The sequence below is a fragment of the Mus musculus genome, chromosome Y (assembly GCF_000001635.26).
Source record: "Mus musculus strain C57BL/6J chromosome Y, GRCm38.p6 C57BL/6J".
Lineage (NCBI taxonomy): Eukaryota > Metazoa > Chordata > Mammalia > Rodentia > Muridae > Mus > Mus musculus.
In genome coordinates, this window is record NC_000087.7 from 34302807 (window position 1) to 34317022 (window position 14216).

Here is a 14216-nt window from a genome sequence, read left to right on the forward strand (position 1 = left end):
AAGGGAAAAAGGTCAAGTAACATACAAAGGCAAGCCTATCAGAATTACACCAGATTTTTCACCAGAGACTATGAAAGCCAGAAGAGCCTGGACAGATGTTATACAGACACTAAAAGAACACAAATTCCAGCCCAGGCTACTATACCCAGCCAAACTCTCAATTACCATAGATGGAGAAACCAAAGTATTCCACGACAAAATCAAATTCTCACATTATCTCTCCACGAATCCAGCCCTTCAAAGGGTAATAACAGAAAAAAACCAATACAAGAACGGGAACAATGCCCTAGAAAAAACAAGAAGGTAATCCCCCAACAAACCTAAAAGAAAACAGCCACAAGAACAGAATGCCAACTTTAACAACAAAAATAACAGGAAGCAACAATTACTTTTCCTTAATATCTCTTAACATCAATGGTCTCAACTCCCCAATAAAAAGACATAGACTAACAAACTGGCTACACAAACAAGACCCAACATTTTGCTGTTTACAGGAGACACATCTCAGAGAAAAAGATAGACACTACCTCAGAATAAAAGGCTGGAAAACAATTTTCCAAGCAAATGGTATGAAGAAACAAGCTGGAGTAGCCATCCTAATATCTGATAAGATTGACTTCCAACCCAAAGTCATCAAAAAAGACAAGGAGGGGCACTTTGTTCTCATCAAAGGTAAAATCCTCCAAGAGGAACTCTCAATTCTGAATATCTATGCGCCAAATACAAGGGCAGCCACATTCATTAAAGAAACTTTAGTAAAGCTCAAAGCACACATTGCACCTCACACAATAATAGTGGGAGACTTCAACACACCACTTTCACCAATGGACAGATCATGGAAACAGAAACTAAACAGGGACACACTGAAACTAACAGAAGTGATGAAACAAATGGATCTGACAGATATCTACAGAACATTTTATCCTAAAACAAAAGGATATACCTTCTTCTCAGCACCTCATGGTACCTTCTCCAAAATTGACCACATAATAGGTCACAAAACAGGCCTCAACAGATTCAAAAATATTGAAATTGTCCCATGTAGCCTATCAGATCACCATGCACTAAGGCTGATCTTCAATAACAAAAAAAATAACAGAAAGCCAACACTCACGTGGAAACTGAACAACACTCTTCTCAATGATACCTTGGTCAAGGAAGGAATAAAGAAAGAAATTAAAGACTTTTTAGAGTTTAATGAAAATGAAGCCACAACGTACCCAAACCTTTGGGACACAATGAAAGCATTTCTAAGAGGGAAACTCATAGCTCTGAGTGCCTCCATGAAGAAACGGGAGAGAGCACATACTAGCAGCTTGACAACACATCTAAAAGCTCTAGAAAAAAAGGAAGCAAATTCACCCAAGAGGAGTAGACGGCAGGAAATAATCAAACTCAGGGGTGAAATCAACCAAGTGGAAACAAGAAGAACTATTCAAAGAATTAACCAAACGAGGAGTTGGTTCTTTGAGAAAATCAACAAGATAGATAAACCCTTTGCTAGACTCACTAGAGGGCACAGAGACAAAATCCTAATTAACAAAATCAGAACTGAAAAGGGAGACATAACAACAGATCCTGAAGAAATCCAAAACACCATCAGATCCTTCTACGAAAGGCTATACTCAACAAAACTGGAAAACCTGGACGAAATGGACAAATTTCTGGACAGATACCAGGTACCAAAGTTGAATCAGGATCAAGTTGACCTTCTAAACAGTCCCATATCCCCTAAAGAAATAGAAGCAGTTATAAATAGTCTCCCAGCCAAAAAAAGCCCAGGACCAGACGGGTTTAGTGCAGAGTTCTATCAGACCTTCAAAGAAGATCTAATTCCAGTTCTGCACAAACTTTTTCACAAGATAGAAGTAGAAAGTACTCTACCCAACTCATTTTATGAAGCCACTATTACTCTGATACCTAAACCACAGAAAGATCCAACAAAGATAGAGAACTTCAGACCAATTTCTCTTATGAATATCGATGCAAAAATCCTCAATAAAATTCTCGCTAACCGAATCCAAGATCACATTAAAGCAATCATCCATCCTGACCAAGTAGGTTTTATTCCAGGAATGCAGGGATGGTTTAATATACGAAAATCCATCAATGTAATCCACTATATAAACAAACTCAAAGACAAAAACCACATGATCATCTCGTTGGATGCAGAAAAAGCATTTGACAAGATCCAACACCCATTCATGATAAAAGTTCTGGAAAGATCAGGAATTCAAGGCCCATACCTAAACATGATAAAAGCAATCTACAGCAAACCAGTAGCCAACATCAAAGTAAATGGAGAGAAGCTGGAAGCAATCCCACTAAAATCAGGGACTAGACAAGGCTGCCCACTTTCTCCCTACCTTTTCAACATAGTACTTGAAGTATTAGCCAGAGCAATTCGACAACAAAAGGAGATCAAGGGGATACAAATTGGAAAGGAGGAAGTCAAAATATCACTTTTTGCAGATGATATGATAGTATATATAAGTGACCCTAAAAATTCCACCAGAGAACTCCTAAACCTGATAAACAGCTTCGGTGAAGTAGCTGGATATAAAATTAACTCAAACAAGTCAATGGCCTTTCTCTACACAAAGAATAAACAGGCTGAGAAAGAAATTAGGGAAACAACACCCTTCTCAATAGTCACAAATAATATAAAATATCTCGGCGTGACTCTAACTAAGGAAGTGAAAGATCTGTATGATAAAAACTTCAAGTCTCTGAAGAAAGAAATTAAAGAAGATCTCAGAAGATGGAAAGATCTCCCATGCTCATGGATTGGCAGGATCAATATTGTAAAAATGGCTATCTTGCCAAAAGCAATCTACAGATTCAATGCAATCCCCATCAAAATTCCAACTCAATTCTTCAATGAATTAGAAGGAGCAATTTGCAAATTCATCTGGAATAACAAAAAACCTAGGATAGCAAAAACTCTTCTCAAGGATAAAAGAACCTCTGGTGGAATCACCATGCCGGACCTAAAGCTTTACTACAGAGCAATTGTGGTAAAAACTGCATGGTACTGGTATAGAGACAGACAAGTAGACCAATGGAATAGAATTGAAGACCCAGAAATGAACCCACACACCTATGGTCACTTGATCTTCGACAAGGGAGCTAAAACCATCCAGTGGAAGAAAGACAGCATTTTCAACAAATGGTGCTGGCACAACTGGTTGTTATCATGTAGAAGAATGCGAATCGATCCATACTTATCTCCTTGTACTAAGGTCAAATCTAAATGGATCAAAGAACTTCACATAAAACCAGAGACACTGAAACTTATAGAGGAGAAAGTGGGGAAAAGCCTTGAAGATATGGGCACAGGGGAAAAATTCCTGAACAGAACAGCAATGGCTTGTGCTGTAAGATCGAGAATTGACAAATGGGACCTAATGAAACTCCAAAGTTTCTGCAAGGCAAAAGACACCGTCAATAAGACAAAGAGACCACCAACAGATTGGGAAAGGATCTTTACCTATCCTAAATCAGATAGGGGACTAATATCCAACATATATAAAGAACTCAAGAAGGTGGACTTCAGAAAATCAAACAACCCCATTAAAAAATGGGGCTCAGAACTGAACAAAGAATTCTCACCTGAGGAATACCGAATGGCAGAGAAGCACCTGAAAAAATGTTCAACATCCTTAATCATCAGGGAAATGCAAATCAAAACAACCCTGAGATTCCACCTCACACCAGTCAGAATGTCTAAGATCAAAAATTCAGGTGACAGCAGATGCTGGCGAGGATGTGGAGAAAGAGGAACACTCCTCCATTGTTGGTGGGATTGCAGGCTTGTACAACCACTCTGGAAATCCGTCTGGCGGTTCCTCAGAAAATTGGACATAGTACTACCGGAGGATCCAGCAATACCTCTCCTGGGCATATATCCAGAAGATGCCCCAACTGGTAAGAAGGACACATGCTCCACTATGTTCATAGCAGCCTTATTTATAATAGCCAGAAGCTGGAAAGAACCCAGATGCCCCTCAACAGAGGAATGGATACAGAAAATGTGGTACATCTACACAATGGAGTACTACTCAGCTATTAAAAAGAATGAATTTATGAAATTCCTAGCCAAATGGATGGACCTGGAGGGCATCATCCTGAGTGAGGTAACACATTCACAAAGGAACTCACACAATATGTACTCACTGATAAGTGGATATTAGCCCAAAACCTAGGATACCCAAGATATAAGATACAATTTCCTAAACACATGAAACTCAAGAAAAATGAAGACTGAAGTGTGGACACTATGCCCCTCCTTAGAAGTGGGAACAAAACACCCTTGGAAGGAGTTACAGAGACAAAGTTTGGAGCTGAGATTAAAGGGTGGACCATGTAGAGACTGCCTTATCCAGGGATCCACCCCATAATCAGCATCCAAACGCTGACACCATTGCATACACTAGCAAGATTTTATCGAAAGGACCCAGATGTAGCTGTCTCTTGTGAGACTATGCCGGGGCCTAGCAAACACAGAAGTGGATGCCCACAGTCAGCTAATGGATGGATCACAGGGCTCCCAACGGAGGAGCTAGAGAAAGTACCCAAGGAGCTAAAGGGATCTGCAACCCTATAGGTGGATCAACATTATGAACTAACCAGTACCCCGGAGCTCTTGACTCTAGCTGCATATGTATCAAAAGATGGCCTAGTCGGCCATCACTGGAAAGAGAGGCCCATTGGACACACAAACTTTATATGCCCCAGAACAGGGGAACGCCAGGGCCAAAAAGGGGGAGTGGGCGGGTAGGGGAGTGGGGGTGGGTGGGTATGGGGGACTTTTGGTATAGCATTGGAAATGTAAATGAGCTAAATACCTAATAAAAAATGGAAAGAAAAAAAAAAAAAAAAAAAAAAAAAAAAAAAAAAAAAACCCTGTTACCCAGTATGGTGGCTACAAAGAGTTCTTGAGGAAGCAAAATTCTTGAAGAATCATGGTAGGATGAAGTCTCAGTGGAGGTAGTCAATTGTCTGTTGGTTAATCCTGGTTCAGCTAGGGGTCTGGGTGGGGATGAAGGTGGAGTTTTGGAGGTGTTTCTTCAGGAGTAATGAGATTAGGTGACCCTCACTGGACTCAGGAAGTTGCTACTTCCAGGTTCACAATCGACCTTTCCCTCTTAGGCCTCTGCTGAGAAAAACTGAGAACTTCACTGTAAGTGCAAGAGTTTGAACAGACTAGCTCCTAGCAGAAATCAGGAAGGCCAAGGAAATGGAGACCCTGAAAGTATTCTTGGGGCCTGGGGATGTGAGGTATGAGTAAACTGGACTTCACTTAGTGGATGAAACAGACAAGAACCTCTTCTGTGCAACTGCTTCCCACCAGGAATTTATTAAAATGAAACTGAAAACCAGTCTACATTTTAACGTGTTGTGAAAATGCCACATTGCCGAAATTTCTATATATAGGTTCCAAACTGCCTCAAATACTAGAGGCTTCTCTCTGCCTCAGAAGTGCTGGGAATTCAGACATAATTCAGACCAGGCTGTCTTTATTTATTTGTTGTTTTAGTTTAGGAAAGTAAGCTCTAGCTCTATATCTCAGGATTGTCTGAAACCTCAATTGCAGCCTGGACTGGCCTTGTACCTGAAGTCCTCAGCCTCAGAAATGTAATGGGGCCCGAGGAATCATGCCTTCTTTATTTTTTATATCTAAATTTTGGGGGTTTTTATTTTTCATTCCTGAAGATTGAAACCAGAGCTTCTTGCTGTAGCAGTAACATATTTGTCCAGCCAGGAAGAATTTTATATTTAAGATTTGTCTTAGATTTGTATTGTGATGAAAAAAGTTGAGGAGCTTGGTTGTGATAAGAGCAACTATGATTTTATTTGGAGATTGAGATGCAGACACATTTACTCTAATTTATCAAAAAACTAGCAGGAATGGGAAAAATTTAGATCATCCTGTGATTAGATGTAAACCCACTTGAAGTCACAGTTAAAGCCATCAGAGTGTGTGTGTGTGTGTGTGTGTGTGTGTGTGTGTGTGTGTGTGTGTGTATTTATTTACATTTCAAATATCAGCCATTTCCTGGTTTAACCCCAGGAAATCCCTATTCCATTTGACACTTGCTTTGTTTCTATGAGCCTGTTCCCTCACCCACATACTCCACCTCCCTACCCTGGCATTTGCCTACACTGGGGCATGGAGCTTTCACAGGACAAAGGACCTCTCCTCCCACTGATGTCTGACAATACCATCCTCTGCTCTATATGCAGCTAGAGTCATGGGTGCCCCTCTTTGTTTGGTGGCTTAGTCCCTGAGTGCTCTGGACTGTCTGCTCGGTTCATATTGTTGTTCTTCCTGTAAGGTTGCAAACCCCTTCAGCTTCTTCAGTTCTTCCTCTAACTGCTCCCCTGGGGACCCCATGATCAGTCTGATTGTTGGCTGTGAGCATCAGCCTCTGTTCTTGCCAAGCCCTGGCAGAGCCTCTCAGGAGACAGTCATATTAGGCTCCTATCAGCAAGCACTTGTTGGTATCCACAATAGTGACTGTGCCTGGTTTCAGTATATGGGATGGATCCAAAGGTTGGACAGAATCTGGATGGTCATTCCTTAAGTCTCTGCCCTGGTCTCCACATTTCCTATCAGGAATATTATGTTCCCCATTCTAAGAAGGACTGAAACACCTACACTTTTGTCTTCCTTCTTCTTGAGCTTCATGTGGTCTGTGAATTACATTTTGGGTATTCTGAGCTTTTAGGATAATATCCACTTGTCAGTGAGTGCATACCATGTTTTTTTTTTTTCCTTTGAGATCACACAGGATGATATATTTAAATCTCTCCATTTCATGAAGGCATTGTCTCTGTACCATTACCATACATTTTTTTAATCACTATTTCTGCATAATACAGCTTAAGTTCAGGGATGATTCCCCCTGAAGTTCTTTTATTGTTGAGAATAGTTTTGGGATATTCTGGAGTTTTGATATTCCGAATGGTTTTGCATATTGCTCTTTCTGTCTCTACGAAGAATTGAGTTTAAATTTTGATGGAGAGTGCATGGAATCTGTAGATTGCTTTTGGGAAGACAGCCATTTTTACTAACTTAATCTATGACCATGGGAGACCTTTCCATCTTCTGAGATTTTTCAGTTTCTTTCTTCAGAGACTTGAAGTTCTTGTCATAGAAATCTTTCACCTGCTTGGTTTGAGTCACATCAAGGAACTATAATTTGTGACTTTTGAAAGGTGTTGTTTCCATAATTGCCTTTCAGCCTGTTTATCTTTTGAGTAGAAGAAAGGTACTGTTTTGTTTGAGTTAATTGTATATCTAGCCACTTTGCTGAAGTTGTTTTTCAGGTTTATGGGTTCTCTGATGGAATTTTTGTGGTCACTTAAGTATACTATTTTATTATCTGCTAATAGTGATATTTTGATTTATTCCTTTCCAATTTTTATTCCTTTGACCAATTTTTGTTTTCTAGTTGCTCTGTCTAGAACTTGTAGTACTATAGTGAATTGGTAGGGAAAGAGTAAGAAGCCTTGTCTAGTCCTGTCTTGTCTTATTTTAGTGGGATTGCATCAAGTTTCTTTCCATTTAATTTGATGTTGGCTTCTGGTTTGCTTCTATATTTAGGTATGTGCTTAAAATTCTTAATCTATCCAAGACTATTATCATGAAGGTTTGTTGATTTTTTTTTCAAATAATTTCTCTTCATCTAATGAGAACTGTGTGTGAATTTGCTTCAATATATGTGTGCGTGTTTCTTTGTGTGTGTCTGTGTGTGTGTGACAGATACATATATATGTATCTGATGAATCCGATTGTTTCATAACTTCTCATTAGTTTCACAGTGTCTCTTTTTCATTTCTTTTTTCCAGGACCTCTCCATTGCTCAGAGTGGGGTGTTGAAGTTTCTCACTATTATTATATGGGGTACAATATGGACTTTGAGTTCTAGTAAAATTTCTTTATGAATTTGGTTGCCCTTGTATTTGGAGCATAGATATTCCGAATTGTGAGTTCATCTTTGATGAATTATCCTTTGATAAGCATGAAGTAACATTACTTAACTTAAAAAACAAAAAAAAGTACTTTGTGAACCTCCTCTTTTCACAGTAGGCCCTCTTGACTACTGAGGCGTTTTTGTAACAGCTTTGAAGGAATTTTAAAAGGAAAAAAAAATAGATGTAAACAATTTCACAGTTCCATGTACTCATAGCTAAGTGATATGTATACAAAATTCTATACATGAAACATATTTTCATTGATCCAGTGCTAATTTTATATTAAGTCAGTTTCTTTTCTAGGAGTCTTCTGTGCTTCCTTCTTTATATGGCACAATGCAAAACTGAATTCTTTAATGTAACCCTTATAACTTATTTTTAAATTTTATGTTATGGTTATTGTTTTTTTTTTCTTTCACGTGTGTATGTGCACAACTAGTGTGTCTTGTACCTGAGGAAGCCAGATGAAGGCCTTGAATCCCCTGAAACTGAAGTTATAGGTAGTGAGCCACCTTGTGGGTTTTGGTACTCCAATCTCAGAAATCTGGAAGGGAACCAGTGCTCTTAACTGCTGAATCATCTCTCCAATCCCTTCATTGTTTTTTTTTCTTTTTATGAAATGAATTATCTAACTGTAAGTGGAAGACAACTTACTAAACAATGAGAGAATGATACTCAGATTCTAAAGTATCTGTTTTAAATTATATGTAACTGAATGCTAAGTGAGCTTTCTCAGAAGACAGTAACTTGTCTTTGAGATATGGTGTCATTATGTAGTTCAGGCTGGCCTGCATTTTCCTATTTAACCTATGCAGTCTTTACACTGGAAATCTCCTGCTTAAGCTTCCAATACTAGGATCATACACAAAAAAAACATCTTACATGGCTTACTAAACAATGCTCCTAATACCTATTTTTGGACTTATTTATGTGTATTAGTGTTTTGCTTACAGTTATATATGTGCACCACATGTGTACCTGTTGTTCAGATATCAGTTGATTATTTCAGATACCTGGAACTGGAGTCAGATAGTTGTGAGCCACCATATGAGTGCTAGACACCAAACCTATGTCCTTTGCAAAGAACAGGAAGTACTCTTAACTGCTGAGCCATATCTCTACCCCCATGAAACAATATTATATTTTTAAAAAATAATATTTTGCTTCTTTCAAGTTACCCATTTTACCAAATTATTTTTTTTTCAACTGAAGGATTTGCTCTATTTAGAGGAGGCAGAATAATCATTTAATAATCTGATTTTGTCTAGCACTATGTATGGTGAGAATATTAAACATGTATACCGAAATATAGCTTCATCCTAGTTACTGAAAGCTAACTGTGCATGCTAGAAAGGTACTAAACATTTTCTGAAGCATTACAATTTTCATGAACTGCAGCAGTTACTGATCAAAAGTTCCTACCATAATTTTCTTCAATTGTTTTTTTAAAGGATATGTTCTGAAATATAATTACCAATTCACTTTAGAAATAATTTTATTTTGATTAAAAAAAAACTTGGAGATCATTGTTTTAAACATAGATTTTAACATTTTTATCTATTTTTATTTATATAGGTATTTTGCCTATAAGTATGTCTGTGAGTCATATACATATGTACCTGGTGCATGCAGAATTTAGAACAGGGCATCACATCCCCTGGAACTGGAGTTGGAGATATTTGTGCACATTATGTAGGTGCTAGGAATCAAATGCAGGTTTGATTCTGACAGGGTCTCATTTGTAGCTCTGACTGTCCTGGAACTCAGTATGTTGACCAGGTTAACCTGGAACACACAAATATCTCTCTGCCTTTTCCTCCAGAATACTAGGATTAACATGGGAACCAATATGCCCGGCTGCCCTCTTATTTTAATTGAATATTTTAAACAATGGGTCTAACAGTTCCACAGTCAAGTTTGTTCTTTCAGTTGCATCATCTTTTTTTAGATTTGGAAAAGAATTAGCCTTTATTAAAAGTGTTTCCCTATGAAGAATTAAGTATACTTTTGATCCTTTGTTTTGTGCATTTGTTCTTTTGAAAACTGTTCTTGAAGCTCAAAATTATTTTCCTTACAGAAATTAAAATTCAGATAAGATTAGATATTTCTTATCCAAAATACATGGACTGTTTTTTTCTATGTTGTGGAACATTTCTGTAGACTTTACAGGTTGAACATCCTTCATCTGAACATACCAAACCCTAAGTATTCTAAAGTATGAAGCATGTTTGTGATATCTATCATTTAATTTTAAGTTTCCATAGCATTATTGAATGAAATTTATCTATATCTATTTTTACTTGAATACATGGAATCATCTATTTTTTCTTCAAAATGACCCTTTATTTTTAATATAGATGACATTTATAAGACGCTTCACATAAAGAGAAAATGGATGGAAACTTATGTCAAAGAATCTTTCAAAGGCAGCAACCAGAAATTAGAAAGATTTTGCAAAACGAACGAACGAGAGAGGTAGAGTTGTTATATTTGTAGGGTCAAATGTGTATCATTTTAAAAATTATATGTGGCTGAAGTTTAAAAAAAATTATATCATGTCTGATTCTTTAGTAAAAATGTTTGGCTTTGATTTTGTCTAAACAGTTAACCCTATAACATCATGCCTTCAAGCAAACTAAATCTAATTCATAGAAATCTATGAAAATTTTATTTTCTGCTTTAAGTCAATGTTAATGAGATTTAAATTTTAATTTACATTCATTGTGGAAATACAGAAGTCTTGCACATAGTCTTAGGAATGTAATTTATGGATTATTATGTTTAACAATATTCAAAAGGAACAACTACAATTACATATGCAGACAATTTGTATATTTTAGTTGACATGTTTTGCACTGTCTTTACTAAGGCAATGTATGAAAAATAAATTAGAACTTATATTTGGTAGAAAATAATGAAAAAAAACACATTGAAATATAATTAAATTTTGTACATGTATATATATGTGTGTGTGTATGTGTGTGTGTGTGTTAGGTGTGTGTTGTGTGTGTTTATATTTCTTTAATTTTGAAAAGCTAAAACGTAAATGAAAACCTCTCTGATAATATGTTAGAGGAAAAATCTATAATGATTTCCCATTAGATATTTTATACTGCTATTTTTCTTTTTATAGTATGAAATGTTCAATTGAATTTGTTTTGAGTGTTCTTTTTCATATTGGTATGAAATGTGCCTGCTTTTGTTACTGTGCTTTACAGGAAGAACATCAACAACAAATTTTGTGAGCAGTATATAACTACATTTCAGAAGTCTGATATGGATGTACAGAAATTCAATGAAGAAAAAGAAAAATCAGTGGTTGGTACCATAAAAAAACTTAATATTTAACCTAGTATTACTAAGTAGGAATGGAACAACTAGCCTTGAGTTCAGCATATGAAACTAAATTAAGTTCCATTATCTATCTATCCTTGCTTCTGTTCTAGTCTTACTGAGATATAAACTATTGATTGCATACTCTATCAATGAAAACGACTAGGCATTTTATGGTATACCAGATCATAAATTTTCAAGAGGCAGACATTTGCAGAAAGATCAAGAGATGATTACCAGTGACTACAAAAAAAAAAAAAAAAACACAATATATCAGAGTTCAAAGAAGAGAGAAAGCTTATTTATTGGTTTCACCTGGACTCTGTTGTTTATATTAAAAAACCAACTCAATTTGGTAAATCAGTTCTTACAGTCCTAAATTTAGTAAAGATTTAGTAACAACAGAGGATGGAAACAAACAATCTCAACAGCCCTGGAAGAATTTTCCTGTGGAAGAATATCATATCAGCAAACAATTTTAGATCATGCCTCCATTACTCTACCAATCACTGTAGTCATCATATGGTTTCCAAGTAAGATCTGAGGCAACGATAATCATATTAACTATTTTATTTTATTTACTGGTTAATAGTTTGGAAAGTATTCAATTTGAAAGGAACAGCAAATTCATTCTTGCCTCAGAAGGCATTGAGGAACCTGCCATTATGAGTCAGTTCTGGAAAGAGATAGGAACTAAAGATAAATAATAAATACTCCAATTGAAGACAGTTTTTAAACATTGGACTCTGGATGACATTTCAAGGGAAAGTGATCATCCCTGTAAATAAGGAGTCTAAAGACAGAACAGCAGGGTACTTCAAGATTTGTAATTCTGCATATGGCAGCTGGTGAGAGGGAGCCAGTAAAGGAAGAGAACCACTGGTAGAAAGAAAACTACCATGAGTGAAGGAAAGTTTTAAAGAAGAAAAGATCCCTAAATGTGTCATATGCTGCATGTGGGCCCAATAAGATTGATTTACAGGGCTGGAAGATGGTTTAGTTGGTAATCTTTCTCCCGTGTAGGCATGGAGACCCCAGCTTATATTCCCTGCATTGGGATGAATGCCGACACCACCACCACCAACAACAAAATAAACAACAACAAACTAGCAACACTAAAAACAAACCACCACCACCACAACAAAAAAAAGTTGGTGTGGTTGTGAGCATTTTAAAACAACCAATCTCAGATTTAGTTCAGAGAAAAGAAGATCTCCAGATCTTTGTAGCCACCAGGTGTAGCATAAATGATGAGCTCTAGGTTTAGTGAGATTCTGTCTCTGAAACAGTACTGTGAAATCAAAGATGACACCCAATATTAACCCTTTGTCTCCAAATGTATGCAGGTGCACTTTTTTTAAAGATAAGCATTGCAAATTAGAGGTAATTTTACTTAATTATGATGATTTGAGTGCAAATGTGAGGTAAAAAATTGATCACAGTGAATAAAGGGCAAAACAGGATTGTAGTAGCCCAAGGTGAAAAGGTGTAAAGGGCTTGTCTTAATTTTTTTTTAAATGCAAATTATCATGGTTGTGTGCAACCCTAAAGAATACAATGAGAACTTTATGTTACTACTTCTATATGTTGCTTGAGATTGGAACCTAGAGAAAACCAATCTAAGCTTCCAAGACTAGGATTTTACCGAGTTCATGTATACATGGTGCATGCCTATAAACATAAGAACTTGAGAGGCTAAGGCCAGTCTGTGCATTATGAAAAACTCTTTCACATTAAAAAAAATTCCTACCCCACAATTGGTAGCATAATTTTATTTCATGTTATTGTAAAAATATACATATATTTAGTCAAAATAGTTGTTAAAATTTTAAATCAGTTGGAAAACTATTCCTTTTAACTTTCATATAGAATTATTTTTGCTCACATAAATGTTTTAGTATTAGATATACATTTAGTGTTTTATTGTTAGACTACCATGCATGTTGCATGGCAGTAACAACAAAAATAAACAGAATTGTTATACTAATATTTTCCTTTTACATTTGTAGAATAGTTGTCAAAAAGAACAACAAGCATTGAAACTGTCCAAATGTAGTCAGAACCAGACCCTGGAAGCAGTTAAAGATGCATGAGAAGTCCATGGAGGTATGTTGCACATGGTCCATAAAATGACCTTAGGAATCTAAATATGTTTTAATAATCATAAAGTTTTAACTACTTATTATTTTGAATTATTTCTGACTGAAATGACTGCTATTATCCATAAAATCCTAATGGCTTTGTATGAATTATTAAAGATATGAAATGATAAAATGGGAATTTGACCTCAGATGTACCTCATACTTTAATAACACTATAATTATCCTGCTTTATTAAACATAACCCTAACACTAACCCTAATCCTAATCCTGACCTTAACCTTTACCCTATACATCATCTGCACAGAATCTTTCATATTTGTATCCTTGGGAATTTATTTAATAAGAGATGCTTTTCTGTTTTAGGTTTTGATGAACTTGGGGACCAAGAACTAAGATATGCTTTTTGGTGTAGATGGTGAACTGAGAAAAAAAAATGTCTATGTTTAAAAGAGCCATCATGGAGAATAATCTGAAGTACTCTTCTACTTTCCCATCTTCAGAAAAATGAAGCATGAAAAAATTTCACTTGCTGGTTATATATATATATATATAAAACAAATAAAAAAATCTCTAACTTTTTTGTTTCCTATGAAACAGAGTTTTAAAGCTTCTTTAATCCTTGTTATTCTGATGATTCTGAGAAGGAAGTTAATCCCAGTGATGTGATTACAAAGTTAACTAGCAGTTATACCTTTAGAGTCAAAATAGAACTTCTTTATTTTTAAATATCTTTAATCATTTTCTTGTTTAAGTGTAAGTGCATCTTTATATTAACTTCCAAAGGAAATCTAAATGAATATG

At 36.1% G+C, this 14216-nt stretch overlaps 1 protein-coding gene across 1 annotated transcript in view; it reads left to right on the forward strand.

Moving 5' to 3' along the window:
* Window positions 1-13406, forward strand: part of Gm21647 (predicted gene, 21647) — a 31122-nt gene extending 17716 nt beyond the window's left edge. The window contains exons 4-6 of the mRNA XM_017318700.1: window positions 10338-10455; window positions 11199-11289; window positions 13323-13406. Of these exons, the coding sequence (XP_017174189.1) occupies window positions 10338-10455; window positions 11199-11289; window positions 13323-13406 (293 nt within the window). The remainder of the gene's footprint in view (window positions 1-10337; window positions 10456-11198; window positions 11290-13322) is intronic.
* The last annotated feature ends 810 nt before the right edge of the window (window positions 13407-14216 follow it).